This window comes from Bos taurus, chromosome 15 (genome assembly GCF_002263795.3).
Source record: "Bos taurus isolate L1 Dominette 01449 registration number 42190680 breed Hereford chromosome 15, ARS-UCD2.0, whole genome shotgun sequence".
Taxonomy (NCBI): domain Eukaryota; kingdom Metazoa; phylum Chordata; class Mammalia; order Artiodactyla; family Bovidae; genus Bos; species Bos taurus.
In genome coordinates this window covers 74,650,373-74,674,931 of record NC_037342.1, presented here as the reverse complement: position 1 = coordinate 74,674,931, position 24,559 = coordinate 74,650,373, and the positions used below count along the sequence as shown (strand labels likewise).

The following is a 24,559-nucleotide window of genomic DNA, read 5'->3' as shown; positions in this document are numbered from 1 at the left end:
TCCCAGGGATGGGGGAGCCTGGTGGGCTGCCGTCTATGGGGTCGCACAGAGTCAGACACGACTGACGCGACTTAGCAGCATACTCCTGTGTAACTTGTAATGTAAAAAAACTTTTTCCACAAGGAATGCGTTGTAGAAAATTTGAAAAATGCAGAGAAGCAAAAAGAATGAAACCAAAAATCTCAGGAATCCCAACATGAATATTCAGAAGTATTTTCTGTTCCTCTCAAAAATATGCATATATATATATATACCTTTTTAAAAATAAAATTGAGTCATAATAAACATCCTATAAACATTTTGATTTTTTTTAATAGTGTCGGGTGAACCAGTAGCATGAGAGGCCACAGCCCCAGCACCACTCCTTTAACGGTCTCTCCAGTCCACTCTCCACCCACCCCAGGCCACAGCCCCCAGCTCTACTCCTTTAACGGTCTCCAGTCCACTCTCCACCCACCCCGACCCCCATCACACACTCACACTCTCACACACTACTCATACACTCACTCACACACCCACACATGCACACCCACGTTTGCTCACACATACACATGCTCACATACCCCCACACACACTCACACATAATCTCACGTTGACTCACACACATACTCACCCATAAGTGTGTGCACATATGCATGCACACACACACACACTCACATATAATCTCACATACACTCACACACACATACTCACCCATAAGCATGTACACGCATGCACACACATACACACACACTCATTCCATCATCCTGGCAACTCCAAGGCAGGAGTCCTCCTCCTGTGCCAGACCAGAGAGGAAAATCAAGGCCCCGGGAAAAGCAGCTCCAGATGTGCACGGAGCGAACAGCTGGGCGGCTCCTGGCCCGAGAGGAGGGTGGGCCTGGGGAGGGGCGACGGTGTCCTCACTCTGCCCACCCTCTGGGAGCTCGGAGCAGTGGGGGACACCCCTCACCGTGTGGGTGGGGGTGTGGTGGGGCAGCTGAGACCCAGACCTGCCGCAGGCAGATTCCTCAGAGCTGGCGGAGGAGGATGGGGAGTCAGGACCGGACAAGGAAGATGCCGCTCTCCCCACGCCCACCTCCCACCCAGACCGCCCTGTGGCCTCGGCGGAGCTCCGGGAGAGGGAAAGACTGGGGCAGGGGCCCAGTGTTCTGCCTCCGTGCCAGCTGGGAACGCTGGGAATCTCCTTCCACCCCCACCTGCTTCCATTTCCAACAATCTGCCTGAGGCCCCAGCCCCGCCACACCCCACCACCAGCCCCAGGCTGGAAGGTCTTGGACTGGGATGTCCCAGGAAGAGAGTGTCTTTCCTAGGCAGTTGGAAGGCGCCGGTCATACTTACAAAGAAGAGCAAGTTGAAGAGGAAGAGGAAGTACTTGGTGACTTTGATGCAGGCTGACCCCATCCTGTCGGTCCTGGAGCTCCCTGGGCAGAAGAGAGACGGCAGGTGGGTCAGTGCTGCGCAGGACCTGAGCTGGGGGGAGGACAGGGAACTGATGCTGACGGACACCCCAGACCCACTGACCCTCGATCACCCCAGCTCACCCTCGCCACAACCTAATGAGGTAGGTGCTAACACATCAGGTCCTATTACAGGGGACCCTGAGGCCAAGAGGTTAGATGACCGACTCAGAGCCACACTGCAGTGGGGTGAGGGTGTGGGTGGCAGTTAGGGTCTGGCTTAGCCGCTCCACCAGGGCTGGGCCTACAGGAAAGTTACCAACAATAACCCTCAGGCTCCCTGAGGTCAGACACAACCAGAATGCCTAACAGCCAGCCTTCAGGCCCCACGGGGCCAAGGGAGCCAGCAGAGGCAGCTGGGGCTGAGACAGCTGGCCTGGGACAGCTGCAGGGGCCGAGCTGGCCTGGGGGTGGGGGAGTAGGCACCAGACCCTGTTCCCACTGCCCCGTGGAGGGTGGGGAGAAGCAGCTACGGAGCAGAGGGAACAGAGGGCCCAAGGCGTGGACTTCATCCCTTCCTCCTGCAAGGCTGAAAGGCCATCCTGAGCCTGCGGCTCCCCGTTCACGTGGAGGTCCCCTCACCCTGGTCTAATCCATCATTTTTGCCAAATGGGAGCTCAGCTTCAATTTTCTACACCTCTAGGGACGGGAGTAGGGGAGTTAAGGGGGAGATTCGGGCACAACATGGAACAAAGCCGTCCGAGGAAGGAAACGGTGACCTGGGTGGTAGTGAGTGCCCTATCCCAAGTGGCGTGCAAGCAACAGCTGAATAAAGACTTATGGGAATTCAAGTGCTACAGGGGGATATTAGACTGAACACTCCTCCAGGCTACCAGCGTCCAAGGCCTGGGTCTGAGAAATGTGGGAACAGCAGTGACTCAGAGCCAGGGAAGTCCAGCCTCAGTAACTCCACCTGGGGCCTCCTCCAGGCCCAGAGGGGCAGAAAACAAGGGTTCCCCTCTTGTCAAGAGATCCAGAGATCTGAGATCCTGAAGCCAGGCCTGGCCCCAGGAAGGCCTGCTGGGGGTGTCCCCATGAAGGAGAGCCATTGTCCTCTGTCTCCCCTCCCAGGGCAGCGCCTGACAACCACAGGCACTTGGTAAACTGGCACAGAACAAAACAGCAAGAGAAGAAAGAGCCTCTCGCTGAAGGAGGCGTGCTTTTCCTGCCAACCACGGCCCTGCTTGAATTTCCTCCCCGTGAAGGCAGAGGGGCTGCCCCAGGCTCAGCCCCAGGCTCAGCCCCAGGCCGCCTGTGGCTAACTCATCCCTTCCTGAGAAGAACCCCACCACTTCGGGGAGCGGGGACGCTGGCTGATTCTTGTGAAACTGGAGAAGTGTGGAAACGGTCGTTCCTTTGGCAATCGATGCTGGCCGGCGCTGTTGCACAGGGAAAGGAGTTTCTACCCTTTCTGGCTTCACGTCCTCCGTCCAGGCTGGGCCTCCAGGGCAGCCTTGCAAGATTGCAGATATTCAGAAAGGGGCGATTTTTAGACAAGAGTAACCACCTGGCCGGCGCTTCCCCAGTGGCTCAGCAGTAAAGAATCCACCTGCCAGTGCAGGAGACTTGGGTTCGATCCCTGGGTCGGGAAGATTCCTTTGGAGAAGAAAAGGGCAAATCTACTCCAGTATTCTTGCCCCAGAAATTCCATGGACAGTCCATAGAGTCGCCGAATAGTCAGACATGACTGGGCGACTAAACAAAAACAGCCACCTGGCCTCCCCATGAACAGCGCCGACTCCGGGCAGCTGTCGGAGTGTGTCATCCCTTTAGTGTGGCGGGTCCTCCTCTCTGGCGGGGGTCGGGGGCAGGTGGAGGCAAGTGAACTAACTTGCCCGAGTCACAGTGATCCTTACGCAGTGGTGTGGTATTTGAGCCATAGAACCACCATATTCCACTCTGTTTGATGAGAGTGGCATTGCTTTTTATTGATTTTTATAACGTGGCACTAGCAGTAAAGGAGGACTTCCCTGATGGCTCAGCTCGTAAAGAATCTGCCTGCCATGCAGGAGAGCCCGGTTCTGTTCCTCAGTTGGGAACATCCACTGAAGAAGGGTTAGGCTACCCACTCCAGTGTTCTTGGGAGAAGGCAATGGCACCACACTCCAGTACTCTTGCCTGGAAAACCCCATGGACAGAGGAGCCTGGTGGGCTGCAGTCCATGGGGACACGACTGAGCGACTTCACTTTCACTTTTCACTTTCATGCATTGGAGAAGGAAATGGCAACCCACTCCAGTGTTCTTGCCTGGAGAGTCCCGGGTACGGGGGAGCCTGGTGGGCTGCCGTCTATGGGGTTGCACAGAGTCGGACACGACTGAAGCGACTTAGCAGCAGCAGCCAGTATTCTTGGGCTTCCCTGTGGGCTCAGCTGGTAAAGAATCCACCTGCAATGTGGGAGACCTGGGATTGATCCCTGGGTTGGGAAGATCCCCTGGAGAAGGGAAAGGCTACCTACTCCAGTATTCCGGCCTGGAGAATCCCATGGACTGTGTAGTCCATGGGGTCACAAAGAGTTGGACAGACTGATTTTCATTTTCACTCCAGTATTCTTGCCTAGAGAATCCCACAGGCAGAGGAGACTGGTGGGCTACAGTCCACAGGTCGCAAAGAGTCAGACACGACTGAGCAACTAACACTCTGGTAAAGAATCCGCCTGCCAGTGCCAGAGACGTAAGAGATGCAGGTTCGATCCTGGGGTCGGCAAGATCTCCTGGAGGAAGGCACGGCAAGCCACTCCAGTATTCTTGCCCGGAGAATCCCGTGGACAGAGGAGCCTGGTGGGCTGCGGTCCATGGGGTTGCAGAGTCGGATACAACTGAAGCGACTTAGCACACACGATAGGTCCAGACCCAAGGGCTGTGAAGCGCTGCCTCCCAGGAGTGGCCCTGACTGCAGAAAGGGGTCTCTGGGAATGGCTGGGATTCCATTATGTAGGTGGTGAGGACCAAGGCCACTGTTAAAAGGAGCTCTGGTTTGCAGGCAAGGAGGAGGCAGAGGCTGCTCGGCTGGGATTCCCTGATACTACAGGCAACCTCGCTGGTCTCTCTTCATGCACTCAAATTATACTAGGAGTTCGGCAAAGTAAGCCCTTCAGCATCCTATGAGCAAACTGGAGCTCAGAGGGGTGAGGGAGCTTGCCCAAGGTCAAGGGTACATGGACCAGCAAGGACAGAACCCAGGCCTCCTGGCCCCTGAGGCCACCTCCTCCTCTCCAGGAAGTAGCTGGGTGGATTCAGGTGCTGAAACAAGCAGCCCCATGATTGACAGGTAGGTTGGCCAATCAGGGAAAGCCCAGAGACTACCTGAGACTCATCTGAGGGAAGAGAAGGGGCTGAGAATCAGAGCCTGGGGTGATGGGTGGTTCCTGGACCTGTCGGCCAAGATCCAGGATACAGAGTGTTTCTGCCCCGCGAGTGCTGACACTACCCCTCACAGAAGCTGGGAGCAGGAGATGAACACGTCTTCCATACTGGGCAGAAGATGGGTGGCCCCACAAAGGGCAGGAAGTCAGCTCAGGCTGGGGACACACCTAGGCTGCCCCTGATGCAGGGTGACATCAACCTCAGTGAGATCACAATGACCACCAAGCCCTGAGGAGACCCCAGAGTCGGAATCCGAGGGTCTGGGGTCACACTCTAGTGGTCTCAACTTTAGTCTCTTCATCCACAAGGTAAGAATAAGGGTTGGTGTAAGGCAGGGATTGGCCAGTTAGGGCCTGTGGATCAAATCCAACCCACCCTCTAGATTCTGTACGGCTCACAAGAACAGATTTTACATTTTTAAGTAGTTAGAAAGTAGAAAAGTCTCTCAGTCATGTCTGACTCTTTGTGACCCCTGGAATTCTCCAAGCCAGAATACTAGAGTGGGTAGCCTTTCCCTTCTCCAGGGGATCTTCCCAACCCAGGGATCAAACCCAGGTCTCCCACATTGCAGGCGGATTCTTTACCAGCTGAGCCCCTAGGGAAGCCCCAAATCATACCTTCCCTGACTGGGAACCATTTTGAGTAGGTGGGAAAAAATAAAAAGAATATCTTGTAACACACGAAATTCAAATAAATAAAGTTGTCCTGGCCCCCAGCCATGCCCACCCTTTTATGTATTTGCCCATGGCAGCTATCACAAGAAATGGCAAAGTGGACTGGTTGTGACACAGACCACTGGCCTGCAGAGCCTGAAACATCCCCTGCCTGGCCTTTTACGGAAGAAGACTGAAGGCTCCTGGCTCAGGGGAGCAGACGGTACACGCACACGTGTCTGGAAGAGACGGCAAGAACCAGGACTGCTGATAGCTTGGGATTTTGGTGGAGAGCGAGCTGGGTGGCAGAAAGTAAATAATCAGGAAGGAGAAGATGCAGGATCCCCCAAGGGTTCAAATCCTCATTCTGTCAATGCACGGCTAGAGAAGGGACTCCCGGGGCCTCGTTGCCCAGTGGAAGCCCGTGTTATAAAGAAAAGCGAGGTCAGCGCCTGGCACAGTCAGGGCTGGATGAGCTGGAGCTGGGGAAGCGTCTTCATCAGCGCTTTCCCGAGAAGCGATGGGTGAGCGTTTCACTTGCACATCAAATTAGACAAAGAGGGAGGCTCCCGATGTTAGGCTTTCCTGTATACACTTTCTGTAAACACGAGGAGGTCTGCTCATGCTTTCCTGCGAGGATGTCTTGACAGTCACAAAACAAGGGAAGGAGATGCAAGCCCATCTCTTGGAAAATTCCGGAACAGTCACTGACAGCTCTGTGAGCAGCAGGAAGGAGCTGCTGATTTCATGGAATACTCTAGAGCAGGGAAACGGACCATTTCTAAGCAACTTCAATTTAAATTGACCAAATACATAAATTCTACACCAAATCAGTTTGTACAATGAAATTATTACACTACCGGTATTTTACTAACTCCAGCTCATCCTTAGACACTCCAGACATCCACCTCCTCCAGGAAACCCACTCTGGCCATCCTTGTCACCACCGTCACCGCCACCCGCTCCCCACTAACACACAGGCTGGTTAGGAGCCCTCCCCGCTGCTTCCTTCCAGCAGCACTGGGTACTACAGCAGTTCCCACAACAGGTCCTGGCATCAGACTGCCTGGGTTTGAACGCTGTTCTATCACCTCCTGGCTGTGTGACCTCAGACAAGTGACTTAGCCTCTCTGAACCTCACCTTGCTCATCTGTGAGAAGAAGAAACATATAACCCGCTTGGCAGATTTGCCCAGAGATTAAACTAGATAATGTGGGTCAAATGCCTGGCATGAAGGAGGCTTTCAATAAATGGAGGTTACTATTATAACTCATGAAGCTGTACAGTAACTTTCTGCTTATTTGTCCATCTCCCCAAGGACTGTGATATCTTGAGGGGAAAGGTGATGTATCCTTTATGAGGTCAAAGTGGGCTCATCCAAAATTTGCTGAATGGGAGACTAGATGGATGCAGGGAGGGAGGGAGGGATGAGTACATGGGTGAAGGCATAGGTGGGTGATGGACAGATGAGTGGATGGAGGGAGGGGTGAGCGGAGAGGGGGTGGGTGGGGAGAGGTGGATAGAGAGGTGAAGGGGAGGGGAAGGAACTTGCACATGGAAAACCAGGACTTTTCAGATGCTCAGTCACTCGAAGGGGGCCTGAGATCCGTTGCCCCTAAGTCAGCTGAGACTCCCTTTTCAGACTTCTTCTGTCTTGTCCCAAGGGGGATGTGTAGGGGCGGCACTCAGGGCCAGCTCTGCATGCCAGGACCCACAGTCACGGCTCCCTTGCCTTCCCCGGGGGTGGGGGGGAAGCCCGTGGGGAAGAACCCCTTCTTTAAGAGAACCCCTCGTCCGTGCCGGGCCCCAGTTCACCCTGGTAGAGTGGGAGGTAGGTTTATCCTGCACCTGATGAAGGAGGAACCGCGCCCCCCCGCCCCCCTCCCGCGGCCTGACCCTGGAACCCAGATGTCCCTGAACAGCCCTGCGGAGACCAAGCGGGGCGGGGGAGGGGGATGCTGTGGCCCCTCCAGGCCCCAAGTCTGGAGCTTTAAGCTCGGCGCGTGCTCTGAAGGGACGCCCTGCTTGAGACCCAGCACAGGTGACTGTCCTTCCTATCCCAACCCCAGACCTGCCTCTTCAACCGTCAAGTGACAGGCTGGGACCAGAGCAGAGGCAGTTTCCAGGGTAGTTCTTCGGAATACAAGTCCTAGAAGACAGGCCGTTCGGAACTAGAGACTCCCCTGTCACCAAGTCTATGGAGTGCCAATTCTTCCCAAGGGTCACATTAGGCTATTAGCGTCTCCAAGACACCCGGCAGTAAACACCACTGACCGAAAACCATCTATCACTCAACAGCCTAACATCGCACGGAATACATTTCAGGAAATGCCAAGCCCAAGGCTCCTGGTCCCCTGGGACCGGGGCTCCTGAACTCTAAGTGCTGCAGGATTCAGAGACGGGGAGATGAACGGCCCTTCGACCCACCAGCTGGCTCAGACACGACACCGGAGCCACACTCGGGTCTCCTCCTCCTTCCTTCATCCCACAGCCGGAATGGGTCTCCTCCAACCCTTGCCCCTCCCAGCTCCCCATCCCACCTCCAACCTAGACCAGTGCAGCTCCCTGGCTGCTCACAGGATCCCCTCCTGCCCTCGTCAGGCCATCATGCCCACTGCAGGGAGGACTCTGAGAAATGCAAACTAGATCTTGTCACTCTCTGGCCTGCAACCCTCCAATGGTGATGGAGCCGAGGTGTTCGCTGTAAGATCCAGACTCTTACGTGGCTGGTGAGGCCCCGCCCGGTTGGTCCCTCCCCTCTTCCATCCTCCCCATCACACATTTGTTCCTAAGGCCGCTCCTTCCTGTTGTTCTGTACACCAGGCCCCTGCCCACCCGAGCGCCTTTGCCCTCTCAGTTCCTGTGCCAGGAGCCCTCTGCCCACAGAGTGGGCTCCCTCCCTTCCCCTAGGCAGGCGGAGGTATTCCCCCCAGAGGCCTTCTCTGAACACCTGATCTACACGCCTGGCTGGCCGGCTGGCTGGCCACAACTCCAGCTGCGTGTGGGAATCAAAATATGCTAATATGCAGCCCCTGGCCCCTGCCCCAGTCAAATCATCGGACTCTTGGGTGTGGGGTCGGGGAGTCCCCTGGCGCAGCTTGGACGCCTGGGCCCGTCACATGGCCCTGCTCACCGCAGTCACCTTGCTGCTCTGCTACCATGACTGGAGCCCCCATTAGAACAGAACATGGTTCTGTTAGTTCTATGCTTCTAGTAGAATATGGTTCCTTTAGGGGAGGGGCTGCATCCCTCTCATTTACCCAGCAACCCACAGTCCAGACAGTGCCTGGAACACCGTAAGCCTTCCGTGCGTATCTGCAGGAAGAAAGAAAGGAAAGGAATATCTGGGGAAGTCAGGAACAGTTCCTTAGAGGGGATAAGGCAAACCAACTTTGATCCTGCAACTGCGGGTCTCTTGCTGTTGTTCCACCACTCAGTCGTGTCCAGCTGTTTGCGACCCCATGGATAGCAGCACGCCAGGCCTCCCTGTCCATCACCAACTCCCGGAGCTTGCTCAAACTCATGTCCATCCAATTGATGATGCCATCTAACCATCTCATTCTCTGTCGCTCCCTTCTCCTCCTGCCCTCAGTCTTCCCCAGCATCAGGGTCTTTTCCAGTGAGTTGGCTCTTTGCATTAACTGGCTAGGGCTTCCCTGGTGGCTCAGATGGTAAAGAATCTGCCTGCAGAGCAGGAGACCTGGGTTCCTTCCCTGGGTTGGGATGATCCCCTGGAGGAGGGGATGGCACTCCAGTATACTCCCACTCCAGTATTCTTGCCTGGAGAATCCCCCTGGACAGAGGACCCTGGCGGGCTACAGTCCTTAGGGTCGCAGAGTTGGATGCTACTGAGCAACTGAGCATATCAGGTGGCTAAAGTATTAGAGCCTCAGCATCAGTCTTTCCAATGAATGTTCAGGGTTGATTTCCTTTAGGATTGACTGGTTTGATCTCCTTTCTGTCCAAGGGACTCTCAAGAGTCTTCTCCACCAACACAATTCAAAGACATCAATTCTGTGGCAGTCAGCCTTTTCTTGGTCCAACTCCCACATCCATACATGACTACTGGAATGAACAGTATGAAAAGGCAAGTCAAAAAAAAAAAAAAGAAAAGGCAAGTCTCTGGTGCTTAAAAATAACATCATTGGCTTGTGGGGAGGGGGTTACTTCCCTTCCCAAGAGATTTAATTTTAATCTCTGCTGGGTCAGAAAAGGCTGACAGAAGCCGTGAACCCTCTCTCTAGAAAGATGCACGAAGACAGGCAGGCATACGCTTTCTTCTGGTTCCATGGGGTCACTAACCCTAGAAAGCCAGGGCCTTACTTCCCCCACCTCCTGATTGCTAAAGCAGGGGCCCCCAATCTTGGCCAAACCTTAAAATTAGCTCTAAACCTTGCTGGTGCCTGCCCTGCTAACCCTGCCCCCAAGCCCCTGAAATCCTGATATAATTGGTCTGGGGTGCAGCCTGGGCACTCAGTTCAGTTCAGTCACTCAGTCCTGTCTGACTCTTTGCAACCCCATGGACTGTAGCACACCAGGCTTTCCTGTCCATCACCAAGTCCCAGAGCTTGCTCAAACTCAAGTCCATCAAGTCAGCAATGCCATCCAACCATGTCATCCTCTGTCCTCCTCTTCTCCTGGACACTAGGGTTTTATTTTTTTAAGCTTCCCAGGGGATTCTCATGCATCAAGACCCAGTGTGGCCTGGTTCCTCTGCTCTGAGTGGGGATGTCTCGCACCTGGGAACCCTGGGGCAGCAGGTTCTGGCCAGGGAGAATCTCACGTGAAGCTTCCTGTACCTCTGCTCTGTCCTCCACTTCCTGGAGGCACATTCCTGGGGTGATTCACACTCCTCCGCTGTGTAGGAGGAGACTTTTGAGATCATTACTTTTCTCAGAGGGGCCAGAGAACGCAGGAGAGCACAGATCCCACAGCAAACTCAGGGCTGAGCACACCATGGAGGACTTGGAGATTCCCGGTCCAGAGCTTTTCTCTTTCCACCTGCTACCCTGACCCAGCTCCCCGGGCCTTCCTCATAGAGAGTTAAGGAGAACTGACTGCTTCACACAGTCATCCTTGGTTCTCACCCCTGCATCTGCTACCTCCGGGCCACACAATCTGCAGAGCTGCCTCCTTATCAGTGAATGGAGAAACTAAACCCACCCACCACTCACAGGTGTGAAGGTGAACTGGACTCAGGCTCCACATAGTAGGGCTCGATCCATGCAGGTCCCCTGGCCCCCTCCTCCCACTATCCCTGCCTGAAGATGCCAAATCTGCCATCTCTTACCAACTGTGCGGCCTTGGGCAATCACTTCAGCCCCGTGCCTCAACTTTCCCACCTGTAAAATGGACTTAATAATGGGCTGTGGTGAGGCTTACATGATTTAGTATCTGTAAAGCGCCTGGCACCTAGTATGTGTCTAATAAATGCCACCAGTTATGATGATGATGATTATCCAGAAGTTGTTGATTTCCTGACCAACAGTCCAAAGCCCTCTGCAGGGCCTCGAGCCAGCCTCTAGATACCTGCAGGGGAGTGCCAGAGAGTGACTACCCCTGCTCCTGGCGAGGGGGCAGGGTGAAGCAGGGCGGGGCTGGGCCACCTGAGGAAGGAGGCCTCTGCCCTCCGTGGGGCCAGGGCCTCTGTCTCTGAGCCTCTGGGCTGTGTCTCAGCGGCCTGCCTGAGACCTGGGTGTCCAGCCAGTTGGGTGAGTTGGACAACTGATCCCGTGGGAGCCCAGGCAGCTTGGACAGAAAGAGCAGAGAGCAAACCTGGCTGGCTGCTCAGCTCTGGAAGCCTGCCTGTCAACAGATAAGGCCACCTGCACGCTGGTTCTCGGCCACCCAGCTCTGCAGTTCTCTGGACTTTGTCCCGATTGCCCGAGAAAAGAGACGGGTCACAGGTGGCTGTGTTTGTTTTCATCTGTGGCAGGTGATGTGGTTCCTGAAACCCATGCTGACTCCCTGCAGGGGGCTGGCTTTTTGGCCTCCCTATATCCTCCTTTTCACTCTCTGGTCGCACTTTTCCCCTTGTTGTTAGAACAGAAAAAAGAAAAGCTATTACCCTGGGCAACTGGAAAATTAGGAGGCCCTCGGAGTTGGTTGCCATTTCTTTCCCCAGGGGAAATGGCAACCCTCTCGAGTATTCTGGCCTGGGAATTCCATGGGTAGAGGAGCCTGGTGGGCTACAGTCTGTGGGGTCACGGAGAGTTGGACATGACTGAGCGACCAAACAACAGCATGATTAGGATCTCAGTTTCTTCAGGACTTCGGTGTGAATCCCAGCTCTGCTTCCTACTGCGTGACCGCCAGCGAGGAATTTACTCAAGCTCTCTGAGCCCAACGTCTCAGTTCTAACACGAGGATGCTAGCAGGGCCTCCCATCTTATAGGGTTGTTGAAGGACTGAGATGAAGTGTGTAAAGAGCTTTAGAGACACTATCAGCTCCTCACAACGCAAGTGAGCAAACCCCACAACCACCACCGTGGGGTGGAAGAAACGGGTCCAGATCAGACCTTCCCAGGAATCCCAGGATTTTAGAGCCCAAGTTCAGTTCAGTCGCTCAGTCGTGTCCAAACTCTTTGCAACCCCATGAACTGCAGCATGCCAGGCTTCCCTGTCCCTTCCCTGTCCCCAACTCCCGGAGCTTGCTCAAACTCATGTCCCTCATGGTGATGCCATCCAACCATCTCATCCTCTGTTGTCCCCTTCTCCTCCTGCCTTCAGTCTTTCCCAGCATCAGGGTCTTTTCCAATGAGTCAGTTCTTTGCATCAGGTGGCCAAAGTATTGAAGCTTCAGCATCAGTCCTTCCAATGAATATTCAGGACTAATTTCTTTTAGGATTGACTGGTTTGATTTCCTAGAGCCCAAACCAGAGCTCAAAGCCTTCTGCTGGTCTTACCCCGCCAGACTGCAATAGCAGAGGGACAGCACAATGTCTTCGTATCAGTCCATACCCACCATCCCTCATTTAATCCTAACAACCCTTGAGATATTATCACCACTATTTAACAGATAAAGAGACTGAGACTCAGGTTCAGTGACTTGCCTCGGGTCACACAAGTCAGTGGCTAAGCCCTGACTGAACTCCAGGTCTGCCTTGAGACCGGAGCGCCTCTCTCTTCACCTGCTGCCAAAGTGAAGGAGGTCGATGGTGGAGCCTGCCAACCCCACCCTTCCGTACCTCGATCTGCTTGCCTGACCCCCCATCCCACGCCAGCTCCAAAACCTGACTCTTGGCTTCCTGCCAGGAAGGAAAAGATCAGCCCCACCAATCCTGGCCACGCTGTTCCTTCAGGGGCTGATGAGGCCAACAGATGTGGCCCTTCCTTGCTTTTCTCTAAAGCCCAAGCAGTGAGACCAGAGGGCCTTCAGCATGAAGAAGGGGCCGCTCTGACAGAGGGTGCAGCTTGGGGAAGAGCAGACCCTTCAAATCTTGCAACCTCCCCACCAGGTCTGATGCAGCCAAAGACTCAAGCTGAGGTTGAACCATAGCCTCTGATCTTTCCCTGCCCATGACTCCCTTTCCTATGTTTTTTGCAGGCTGCTTGGGCCCCATGCAAACCCTGCTTCCTCCTAACCCTGGGAGCTAAGGCTCACACACTCAGATTCACAGTGCTAGGAAGGCCTTTGATGTCACCTATTTGAGTCTTTATTTCTACGATGAAGTGACCGAGAAACAGAGAGGACCGTGGGCCCCCCTATTCTGGGGGGTGTATGTGTACAGAGCAGGAGGAGGGTTGGTTAGAGCCATCAGTACTTCCCAACCTGTTTCACATCATGACACGTGTGGAGAAGTGCACATGTTTGTTCAGCACCCTGAGGTGGACAAATAGGACTGAGCCAGAGCTCTGCTCCCAGGGGCTGAGGAGATAACCAGCCATTTGGGAACATCACTTGGGAGATGCTAATTTAAAGGGATCAGTTCAGTCCAGTCGCTCAGTCGTGTCTAATTCTTTGCAGCCCCGTGGACTGCAGCACACCAGCCTTCCCTGTCCGTCACCAACTCCAAGAACTTGCTCAGACTCATGTCCATTGAGTCGGTGATGCCATCCAACCATCTTTAGGAGTATATGAGAGGATGTCCAGGAGCCCCAGAGTCTAGGGGCCCTAACAAGAAGACCCAGATTCCCAAGTGGGTGCTCAGGGTGTCAACCAGCTTCTGAGGACCCTTACCCAGCCCCAGGTATGGAGGCAGAACAATAAATCAGTTCACAGTATGAACTCTGAATTGAGAGAGACTTAAATTCCAATTCCATTTCACAGCGACATGTAACCTTTGGCAATCTGCCTACTCACCCTGAACCTCACCATCCTTGTCTATAAAATGGGGATATCAAAGCTTGTTCAGGAGGATGGTGGAATCAACTTGCCAAACCCTAGGAAGCAAGCATAGCAGAGGCAGAAGTCTCTGGGAAGAGGTCATGTTAGGCAGAGTCCCCTCCTCACATGGCAGGAGGAGGGTATGCATAAAGATTGTCCCTTGAGATGTGGGGCACAAAGAGATTCCTACAAACTGCCTCTGGAAAGTTACCATCCATCACCCAAGAACTTGAAACAGATCCCAGGCAGAGGGAGGGCTGATGAAACGAATATCTATGAAAGCATCCTCATGTGAGTGGTGCTTCACTGATCTCATCTCCTTTAACCCCACAACCCCCTGCCACGTGCGGAGCATGGCTTCTGTTCTCTAAGCGGGGTGTCTGGGGCTCGGGAAGGCAGTGGCACCTTCTCCAGTCACGTGGAGGACAGTGGCCCAGCTGCACTGTGTCCCAGACCCTCCAACTCTGGAGTCCAATGTCCTACCTGCTTTGTGACACTGCTCCCCCCTGCCAAGTCTTCTCATATGGGGTCACAAAAGCCCAACATCAAAGCCCATGGAATCAGAGTATCCAGGAGCCGGGCCAGGTGTCTGCAGGTCTGACAAACACACAGGTGCTGTGGGACTCTCACCTTATACCCGGCAACTGTGGCAGCCATGGGTACAGAGGGCCAGGGGAACCTCCAGGACATGAGTAAACCCAGGACTAATCCTCAGAGGCGACCTCAAAGAGGGCAGCAAACCTCCTCCTCCCAGAACAAGAGGGGACTTCCAGAATGGCTCATGGGGACTTCCCCAGTGTTCCAGAGTTTAAGAATCCGCCTGACAATGCAGGGAACATTGGTCGATCCCTGGTCCAGGAAGATTCCCCAGGCTCTGGGGTAATTAAGTCCATGCATCACAACTCCTGAGTCTGCTTGTCTTAGAACCTGTGCTCTGCAGCGAAAGAAACCACCCGCATGAGAAGCCTGAGCACCACAACCAGATAAAGTCCACATGCAGCAGTGAAGACCCAGGATAGCCAAAACAAAAAGAAAGAACGTTCATGGGTCAGAAAGCCTGAGCGGCTGCCCTCCCAGAGGGCCCCCCAGTGGCCCTGTCTGTTAGGTTTCCGTCCTGAGTCCATGCAGTCCATTGAACCCCCAACTCCGGTGGCCCCAGACTGGACACAGGAAATGAACGGGTGAAACCTACCCTGCCCTCGGGGAGTGCTCAGTCTGGAGAGGGGACAGACAGGAAAGTGAGCAACTGGACACTAGCAATGTCCCCCAGGATTCAAGAATCACAAAAGCCAGCGCCCTTGCGGTTACTAACTGCCAGAGACTGTGCTCAGTCCTGCACATGGCTCCGTGTATCCTTGCAACGACCCTATGGGGCAAGCACTGCTTTTGACCCCCTTTTACAGTTGAGGAAACTGAGACTCAGGGTGGCAAAGGGACTTGTCCATGGTTTACGCAGACCACAGGGCTGGGAATTGAACCCTGAAGCCTGACCAGAGGCCCTGAGCATAACCTACTACCTGCAGAAAAAATGTGATTCATGATACAAAACTAAAGTAACCTCACCTAGGCCCAACCTACGTTGACTGGGTTTCACAGCCCAGCCTCTGAAGCCAGGCAATTGCAGACATTCCGCCAAGGCGCCAGGCCCCAGCTTGCAAACCCTACCCACCCAGGGGCCTGGGCAGCTGGGGGCAGGTGCCTAAAGAGGGGTTAACCTCTGAGTCAGGGCTGCGGAAATGGAGACTGGGTGCTGGGTGTGGGCCCTCAGCAAGGTGATTAGGGAGAAGGAGGGGAAACTCTAATCAGGGACCTCACATAGCAGCAGCCACAGCACACACACCCCCCGCCCTGGGCTCAGGAAGGAAGAGATGGGGCCACTGTGACGCCACCTCCTCCAAGCAGCCTCCCCAGAACATTCTCCTACACAGACGCACACAGGGCACTATCTGGCAGCCCTGATCATCTCAGCCTGAGTAGTTGGGGTGGGCATCGGGCAGACAGAGGTTCAAACCTTGGCTCTGCCCACCCCTCAGTGTCACTTAACTTTTCTGAGCCTCAGTTTCCTCATCTGAAAAGTGAACTAACACTTCCTACTTCCCAAGCTGTAGTTCTCAGCACCTTCCTAGGCCTAAGAGCTATCCTGGCCTTGGGGATATCTGATGGACAGAGAGACACAGAGAGAGGTGAGTGAGACACAGGAATGGCAAAGAGCTGCACACACAGGTATAGGGGCGCTGTCTCTCATGAGTCCTGGGGGGAAACGCAGAAAAGATGGGGAAGGAAGGAGGGTAGGGGCAGGTCTGTGACTCTAAGAATATGGAGGAGGGGGGCGGGATGGAGCGGGGTCTTCCACCCCACTCAGCGAGGGGAAGAGGGGCCAGGGCAGGGCCTCTGGGCCCGCCCTGCTCTGTCCTGCAGCCCTTCCTCCTCAGCGTCTCTTCCTATCTGCATCTGTCCGTCTGTCTTTCTGGGGCTTCCTCCAACCTTCCCCTCTTCCTATTTCTTTGAGACCAGATCTCAAGTCTCTCTTCTCACATCCCGAGGGCCTCTGAACACCCAGAGTGTCCGGGGCACTCACCCTAGACTCCAGCACAGACAGTCCTCCCCATGGCGGGCATGGGCTCCAGGGAGGAACAGCCCAGGGGACCCATTTCCACAGTCAGCTGCAGGGGTCCAGGCCCCCCGAGGCTGGGGGGAAGGGCTGTACCTCCACACGGCGGGCAGAACCCAGCCCCCAGTTCCCAGGCAGGGCAGTGGGCATGTAACTGGCCCAGACATGCGGCAGCTGGGGCGGGAAAACGGGTCACGGGGGAGACCAGCTCAGCCTTCAGGGGCTCCCTACCCAGGGTCCCCGGGACTGCAGAGGGGCAGGGCCGGGACAGCTCCCCTACGCTGGGCTTGGCCAGGGTGGCCCCTCAGCCCCTGCTAAGCCCCCCAGAGATGCCCTGGCTTCAGAGGCACAGGAGACTGGCGGGGATGCTGGTGGCAGGGGAGGTAAAAAGAGAGGCGGGGAGAGGGAGACAGGCCGGGATAAGGAAAGAGAGAGAGAATGACAGGCGGAGAAGGGCCTCCAGGGCAGCCAGGGCTCCGGGCTCCAGACCTCAGGCCCTGCGGTCTCCATGCAAGAGCCCAGGCGGCCCTGAGGCGACCCCTGACCAGGACTGTGGGCCTTACTGGTCCAGGCAGGACACCACCCTAGGAGCCAGCTCAGCTCTGCCCCCTGACCACCCCTGCCCTCACCTGCCTCTGTAGCCGAGAGCCCTGCCTCCCCCTGTGGCCTCACGGATGGACCAGCCAGCACCACCCTTCTCCCACCAGCTTCAACCAAGGCCCATTCCCTCCTCAGCCCGTTCTTCTCAGCCTCAGCCTCCCCCAGATTCAGGGAGTGCCAAGCAGTGCCTGGACAAGCACCCCCTCTTCCTACACACCCACACCCCACAGAGACACACACACAGAAACACACATACACAGACAGAGGCACACACACACACACACACACAGAAATATACGCACACATAGAAACACACGCACACACACACACAGACACACACAGAGACACACAGAGAAACAAACACACACACACACAGAGACACAGGCCCACACCCACACAGACACACACACATACACACACACACAGACATACACACAGAGACACAGGCCCACACACACACAGACACACACACACACAGAGACATACACACAGAGACACAGGCCCACACACACACAGACACACACATAAAGACACAGGTGCACACACACACATGCTCATTCCTGAGGAGCCTGGGTCTTTATCACCAGATAGGTGCTAGAGTTGCTCCCAGGCCTAAAGGAGCTGAAGCCGGATGAGGGACTTGACCCCAGGCAGCAGCACCTAAGCCACCAAAATGAGCACCCAGGTCCCAAACAGCCCCCTGGAACCTCCCCAGCTCGGGCCCTGGGGAGGAGAGACGAAAGCCCAGGCAGCCCCACACTCTCATTCCTCGTCCATCACCCTGAGCCGCCCTGCCTCAGCCATGGGGGTAGTCCCTCTGCTAGCCCCTAAAGCAGGGAACCTGCCACCCTGGCCCTGGAGATCTAGGGCTCTGCCACCCTCACCTTCTCACAACCCACTTCTCACTCCTGACTCCAGGGGCACGCCTGCAGCAAAATGCAGCCAAGATAAGAACGGCCACTGAGGGCTGGGGAATGGGGCTGGGGAGACAGGTCATGAGGCCCCCACTGCGGGCTTTGAAAAGTTCCCTCCCCTGTCTAGGATAACCACAGTTCACTCCTACCTCACAGGGAGGAGACAGGCTTGGAGAATAAAAATGCTCTCTCACAATCAAGGGAAGTATGGCGATTATTATCACCGTGAGAAGGTTCCGGGCCACATGGAGTTGGGAGGAGCAGGGTATACAGACAGACAGACAGATAAAGTGGAAAGGAAAGGGTCTTGCTGCTAGGATCTCTGCCCCCCGTGAGCCCCAGGGACCAGGCATGGGGTTCCGAGAGTTCTCAGCACAGGGACCCTCCTTCCGTCAGGTGGTGCTTCGGGCCTGGGCCGGCTCTCCAGGCTGCACAGGAAGAAAGGAGCCCGGAGGGCTGGCAAGCCCGGACACCAGGCCCAGAGCCAGGAACACAGCAGCCTGGTGAGCCTCCAGGGGGCCAGAAGGAACGGGGACTGTTTGTGTTGCAGGAGGAAAGTGGACATGGAAATGAACTGTGACCGGCCAGACTCCAGGCCCCTGGGAGAGAGAACACAGCGCTTCAGGTCACCTGAATTCCCACCCCTACTCCTCCAGCTCTCCCAGGAGGCCCCGTGTGACCCTAGGAACACAGGTCACAGGCGTGTGCCCCTTCCACAGGCCTGGAAACTGAGGCTCAGGAGGCCCCGTGCCCAGGGCCACAACGTGGGGCTGGCAGAGCCTGTTGGGAGCTGATTCTGTCTGTCTGCCCAATCATCCCGTTATCTGCCTAGAACACCCCCAACCTGAGCAGATAGAGTTCAGGCCTGACACCAAGGCCCAACCAGACACCCAGCCCCTGGCCCAGGCGGTGGAAGAGGAATGAAACCCAAGCTGAGTGCAGGGAAAGGGGAGTGGCCAGCGTTTCCCGAGAGCCTCAGGGGTCGGTGTTTTATCCATTGCATCTCACGCCAGCCTCACAGTGACTGGTGAGGAAGATGGCGTTCTAATTTTCAGAAAGAAGCCGGTGGTCAGAGAGGAGAAGTGACTTGCTCATGGTCTGAGGCTGACCATAAGTAGCTCAGCTGTCCCCAACCCACACAGACCCCCGGGGGCTCGGGGCCACAGCAGCCAGTCACTGCCCTCCTTGCCACCTTGGAGCACTAACTAATCCTGTGAGCCAGCTCACCTGCAGGACAGAACCTGAGACCGCTGAGCTGGCTTGGCCACAGGGAAGAAGGTGGTTGGAGTTGGGTCTGGAGGGAATGAAGAAGACCCAGGTCAGGAGAGGCGGAGCTGAAGGCATTCAGGCAGAAAAAGAGGGCAGGGGAGCTGAGTCCTGAGATCTGGAAAATTCTGCATGGTATATCTGGAGGGCAGGTACAGTCCTCAGGGGGACCAGGGGTTGAAGTGGGAGGAGGACCTTGGCCAGACCACCCTCTGTCCACCAGGGACCTCACATGCCTGGGCCTGGGGAGGAACTGGTAACAAGGGCAGCCTGGACCACCCTATCTTCCTTCTCCATGGTTCCCAGCCCAGAGCAAGGATATCTGGCCAGCCTTCCTGGAGTCCTGGGCCCCTGGCACCCAAGAGCCAACAGCCCAACTAAGAGCCCTGGGACCCCCAATCCTGAGCTGAGAACAGGAGCCCAGAGTTCTCCCTTCTTACTTAGGAGGCAGCTGGATGCTGGACCAGGCTCAAGATGGGAAGCAAAGACAACATGGGTTCAAGTCCTAGCTCGAGCCCTCCTTAGCTGTAGGATGCTGGGCCTCTCACTTACAGCCTCTGTCATGATCTGTGAAGTGGGCCCAGTAATCGCCACCCCCTGCCTATTTCATAAGGGGCTGGGAGGCTTGCAGGAGTAAGCACACGAGAAGACGTCCGCTGCTAAAAGCTATAAAGCATAAGGTATCATTATGAGAAATGAAGACTTGGGTGCCCCAAGGCCGAGGGTGACTTGCCATGGTCACACAGCCAGGAGGCAACTGAGCATGATTTGAAGTACGGCTCCTGGTGGCTGGGCCAGAGTCCTCCCACTGCAAGATCCCGAGTCCCCGGGGAGCCCTGTCGCTTGGGCTGACCTTCTTTGCATGGGTGGTGGGAGGGGCACAGGCTATGTCCCCCACACCCCAGCTCCTTCCAGGACCTGCTACCACTCCAGACCAGGGGGCCCAACCTTGGGGTTTAGAAATGAAAGCCCAGCTCTGCTGCCTTCAGCTGTGACCTTGGACAAGTCGTTCCAGCCTTGGGAGCTTCAGTTTCCTCATCTGTAAACGGGGGTGTGTGTGTGTGTGATGATAACCTCTACTGGGGGGAGGGGGCTGGTGGGAGGATGACCAGACATCACAGCTGCAAAGTGTCCAGGGCCAGGCTTGGCACACATCAGATGGGCTCTCTCCCTTTCCTCTGCTGTGCCTGCCAGACAGCGCCTGGGCTCAACCAGAGAAAAGTTGCCAGCCTCCCAGAAAAGCGGCCCAGACCATAACTGGGAACATAAACTGGCTGGGGGACACGAGATCTCGGCAGGAGCTCACATTACTGGACAGTCAGTGGGGATGAGATGTGGAGCAAGACGCTGGCTCAGAGGTGATGTGGGGGAACCTGGCTTCCCGTACCCTCACATGGAGTCAGCCCCCAGGGCAGGCACAGGGCTCAGGGACTGCATCTCTGCTCCTGCACGACCCCTGCACAGGGGAAGCCCAGAGACAGCACGTGCATTTTTGAGGGGGTGGGTATTCGGGAGGAGCATGGAAAGGTGACCATGTCAGCGGTCCTATATTAGAGCTCCTGGTGGCTCTCCTTGGACGTATGAGGTCACCTGTCAGAGCCTCAGTTTTCCTTTCCATAAAGTGGGAATGGTGGTGATTATCTTCTCCTCTTGCACACGGTTATATAATAGTGCATCCTGGAGAAGGGTGATGAGCTGGGGGCAGGGACAAGCTGAGTTCAGATCTCACACCAACCTTTGTTAAAGAAGCCAAGGTTCCTACCGGCAGCAACCCCAGCAGCTGAAATTCACTGCAGAGCCTCCTCTGCCCTAACCCACTACTCCATTGTTCTCAGACTGGGATCCCACACCAAGAACAGCAGCACGTCCCGGGGACATGTTAGCGACACACATTCCTAGGCTGCACCCAAGACAGACGGAACCAGAAACTGTACGATCTGCATTTTAACAAACCATCCAGAAGACTCTGATGTATGTCAGGGTTTGAGAACCATTGCAACACCCCATGACCTGCCTCCTATTCCAGAGAAACTTCCTCCCACGGACTCATCTCCCATTCCCTGGCTCCCAGCAGGCTGTTGGGAAGGAGTCACCATGGAGAGAGGTCATTAAATAGTAAAGATCCCATAATTAGTTAATGACATGCCAGGCTCCCCGACAGGAAGGTCAAAAGTCAGACTGCAGTCGTAGAGGAAAAGCTCCTTCATATCTGTCTTCCTCTTTGTCTCTGACTGACTGTTCCACATGGATGTTCCACATCCAAGAGCCTGCCTGCTTCCCTCCATGAACCTGCTCGGCACCGAGGGACAGACGGTGCCTTCCCCTCAGGAGGTGGCAGTTTAGTCGCTAAGTTGTGTCCAACTCCTGCGACCCCATGGATTGAAGCCTGCCAGGCTCCTCTGTCCATGGGATTCTCCAGGCAGGAATACTGGAGTGGGTTGCCATTTCCTTCTCCAGGGGATTTTCCCGACGCAGGGATCGAACCGGGGTCTCCTGCATTGCAGGTGGATTCTTTATCGACTGAGCTACGAGGGAAGCCTCTCCTCGGGAGACCTGGAGCTAAATGTAGGGGAGGGGGGAACATACACTCTGGTACGTATCACAGAGAGGGGTTTCCCTGAGAATCTGGTCCTCAGACCTTGAGTTTAAAAATCATCTGACAGGAAAGCCACTTTGAAGAATTCAGCCTGTGAAGATCACTCAAGTTGAGAACCAGACATATGGACAAGGTGGTCACTATGGCAATGTGGGCACGAATGAAAAATTCAGAACGGCCTAAATGTGCAACGGCAGGGGCATGTTTAACTGGGTCACGGCAGACCCATGTGGTGTGATGCTAGGGACCTGGGAACCACGCTGTGGAAGAATATTGAATAACATGGAAAAATCCTGCTTCTATAGTGTTACCCTGAAAGCATCAGCACAGGAAGTGGTTCATATGTGAGACTCCAATCTTGTGTGCGTGTGTGTGTGTGTGTGAACACCAAACCCTTCTCGGGACTTATCTCTGAGCAGTTATTTCCTCCTCTGCATCTGTTCTTCACCCTCAAACTTTTTCCACAAAACTATTTCTTCAGTAATTAGAAAGTGTTGTTTTTTTTTTTTAAGGGCCCATTAGTTCAGGCAGAGATGAAGGTTGTTTTTTTTTTTTTTAATTGACCGAAATGGATTGGGACTGACATACACACACTACTATATATAAAATAGATAACTAACAAGAACCTGCTGTGTAGCAGGGGAGCTCTACTCAATACTCTGTAATGACCTATATGGGAAAAGAATCTAAAAAGAATGGGTATTTGATTATATATACAATGGATTCACTTTGCTGTACATCAGAAATTAACACTGTAAATCAACAACACTCCAATAAAAATTAGTAAAAATAAACAACAACAAAAAAGTTGATAGAAGTGTCTCTTTCCTACATCAGAACCATTGACCTGAGGGCAGAGGGGGAGGGTGCTATAAGGGAGGCTTGGTTACCACCCTCCACGAACACACTCAGGGAGTAGTCACACTCTGCATGGCCCCCAAGTGGCCCCCACGACCACGATCAGGACCAACAGGTGGAAGGGAGGATAGGTTTGTTCAAATTCTACACGGTATTTTTTAAGAGTCTGATCCATCTGGAGATGAAAGACAGTGAGTTCTCCAAGCCTTGAGGTGTGCGAGCAAAGGCTGAATGTTGTCCAAGGGATCAGACGGGGCAGATAGGTTGACTCAGGGAGCTATAATGCTGCTCACAGGACAGCATTATATGATCTTGTGAATTTAGTCACAAGCCCCCAGCTTTGCCCTCGCTCTCTGCCAAAAGCACATGCGGGTGGAGGCTGGTATCGGAGAGTCTCATGCAAGACTGAGCCCATAGAGGCCCAAGGCCCTCCTGACCCCAGATTTCCAAACAGCCCCAGAACAGTCCCTCACTCCAGATCAGGGGACCTCGGTCTTTGGGGAAGAAGGACTCTGTTATTTCCCCAAAGGGGAGGCAGGGGCAGCCTTCATTCATCAGTATCACCCTCTTCATCCTCTGGCTTGAGTGGAGGGCATGCTCTGTGCTGGGCCCACCACTGTTTGACCCAGAACTATGATCTCATTTAATCCTTACCGAAAGTCATGAGAGAAGGGATCAGAGGGGCATCGGAGAGCCTCCAACATGGCCTCCTGCGGCTGTGAGTTCAGAGAGGCCAGGGGTCAGGCCACGGAGGCCTCTCTGCCTAGGTGCCCGACAGTGACCCAGGGCCTGGCAACCCACTCACTTGCGGCGAGATCTCAGACAAAGCAGTCATATCCACCCCCACTGAGTTTCTATCTCCTTTATGCATAAGGACGTCTCACCGTGTCCCATTGCAACAGCATTCTCATATTCCATCTCCTAAGACAGTGTGTGGGAGAGTGATTTTCCAGCCTCAGTAGTAGAATTACTCATTGCTAACATTATCGTCAGCAATGTCAAATGAACATTAATCAGTGTTTGCCTACCAGGTATCATTAGAAGCGCCCTGTAGGTATGAGGCGGAACACATATTCTTCTCTCCACCTGTTTCCCTAAACACCCGTGCTGGCTGAACACCTGAGGCCTGGCTCCACCCACTTCTTCGTTTCTTGCCAGGACCCCCTGCAGAAGCTTGTCTGATTGGTTCTTCTGGGAGATGTACTCAGTACGCTCAGTGGGGGTCTCCCCTTCTCAGTGAACCAGGCTGTCTGCTGGAAGCATTCCATCTGGGCTACTCCCCTGCACACTACCAGCTCTTGCGGAGAGGCTGGCTCCTGTTCAGAGCCGCCTGTGACCGGACATGTAACTCTGCCAGTTCCAGGGAAGAGTGAGCCAGCCCTCCAGGCACAGATCTAAAGCCACGTTTTCCTGCCTTCCTTTGCAGCTCCATCTTTGTCAACTGCGCTTTTCACTTGGTTCCAAATTCAGAAGGAGAGGGCTTCCCTCTAAACTTAAAGTGTGAAGCTCCTGTAACCTTCACAGCACCCCTCTGAATTGTTTGTTATTATTATCATTCCTATTTGACAAGTGAGGAAAGTCAGCCCTCTGGAGTGAAAGACTTTTGAGATGCTTTCTCAACACCAGGCAGCACTCGGGGCGCGTCCACCACAACGCAGGCTGGAGTGGCTCCCATATATGTCTGACTCTTGGCTTCCTCCACAGACACTCCCTCAGTCTTTTGAGGCTTGACAAATTGACATTCATTTCAAACCAACACCCCACCCCCTTTTGAAATAAATATGATTTATTAACAACAACAAAACCCTCAATGTGATCCCCAAGTTCACATAATGCATTTCTGTTTAAATATGTATAGTACGTTTTTTGATAGCTTTATCGTGTCTGTTCTTTCTTTCTTGAGCATAAAAATAA

General features: G+C 54.5%; 1 protein-coding gene across 8 annotated transcripts in view; it reads right to left on the bottom strand.

The window, feature by feature from the left end:
- Window positions 1-24,559, bottom strand: part of CD82 (CD82 molecule) — a 56,337-nt gene that overhangs the window by 24,270 nt on the left and 7,508 nt on the right. For 4 of the 8 annotated variants that reach the window (XM_024975088.2, XM_059874610.1, XM_059874612.1 and 1 more), the window contains one exon: window positions 1,339-1,470. In XM_024975088.2, the coding sequence (XP_024830856.1) occupies window positions 1,339-1,401 (63 nt within the window). In that variant the 5' untranslated portion in view covers window positions 1,402-1,470. 8 annotated transcript variants of the gene reach the window in all.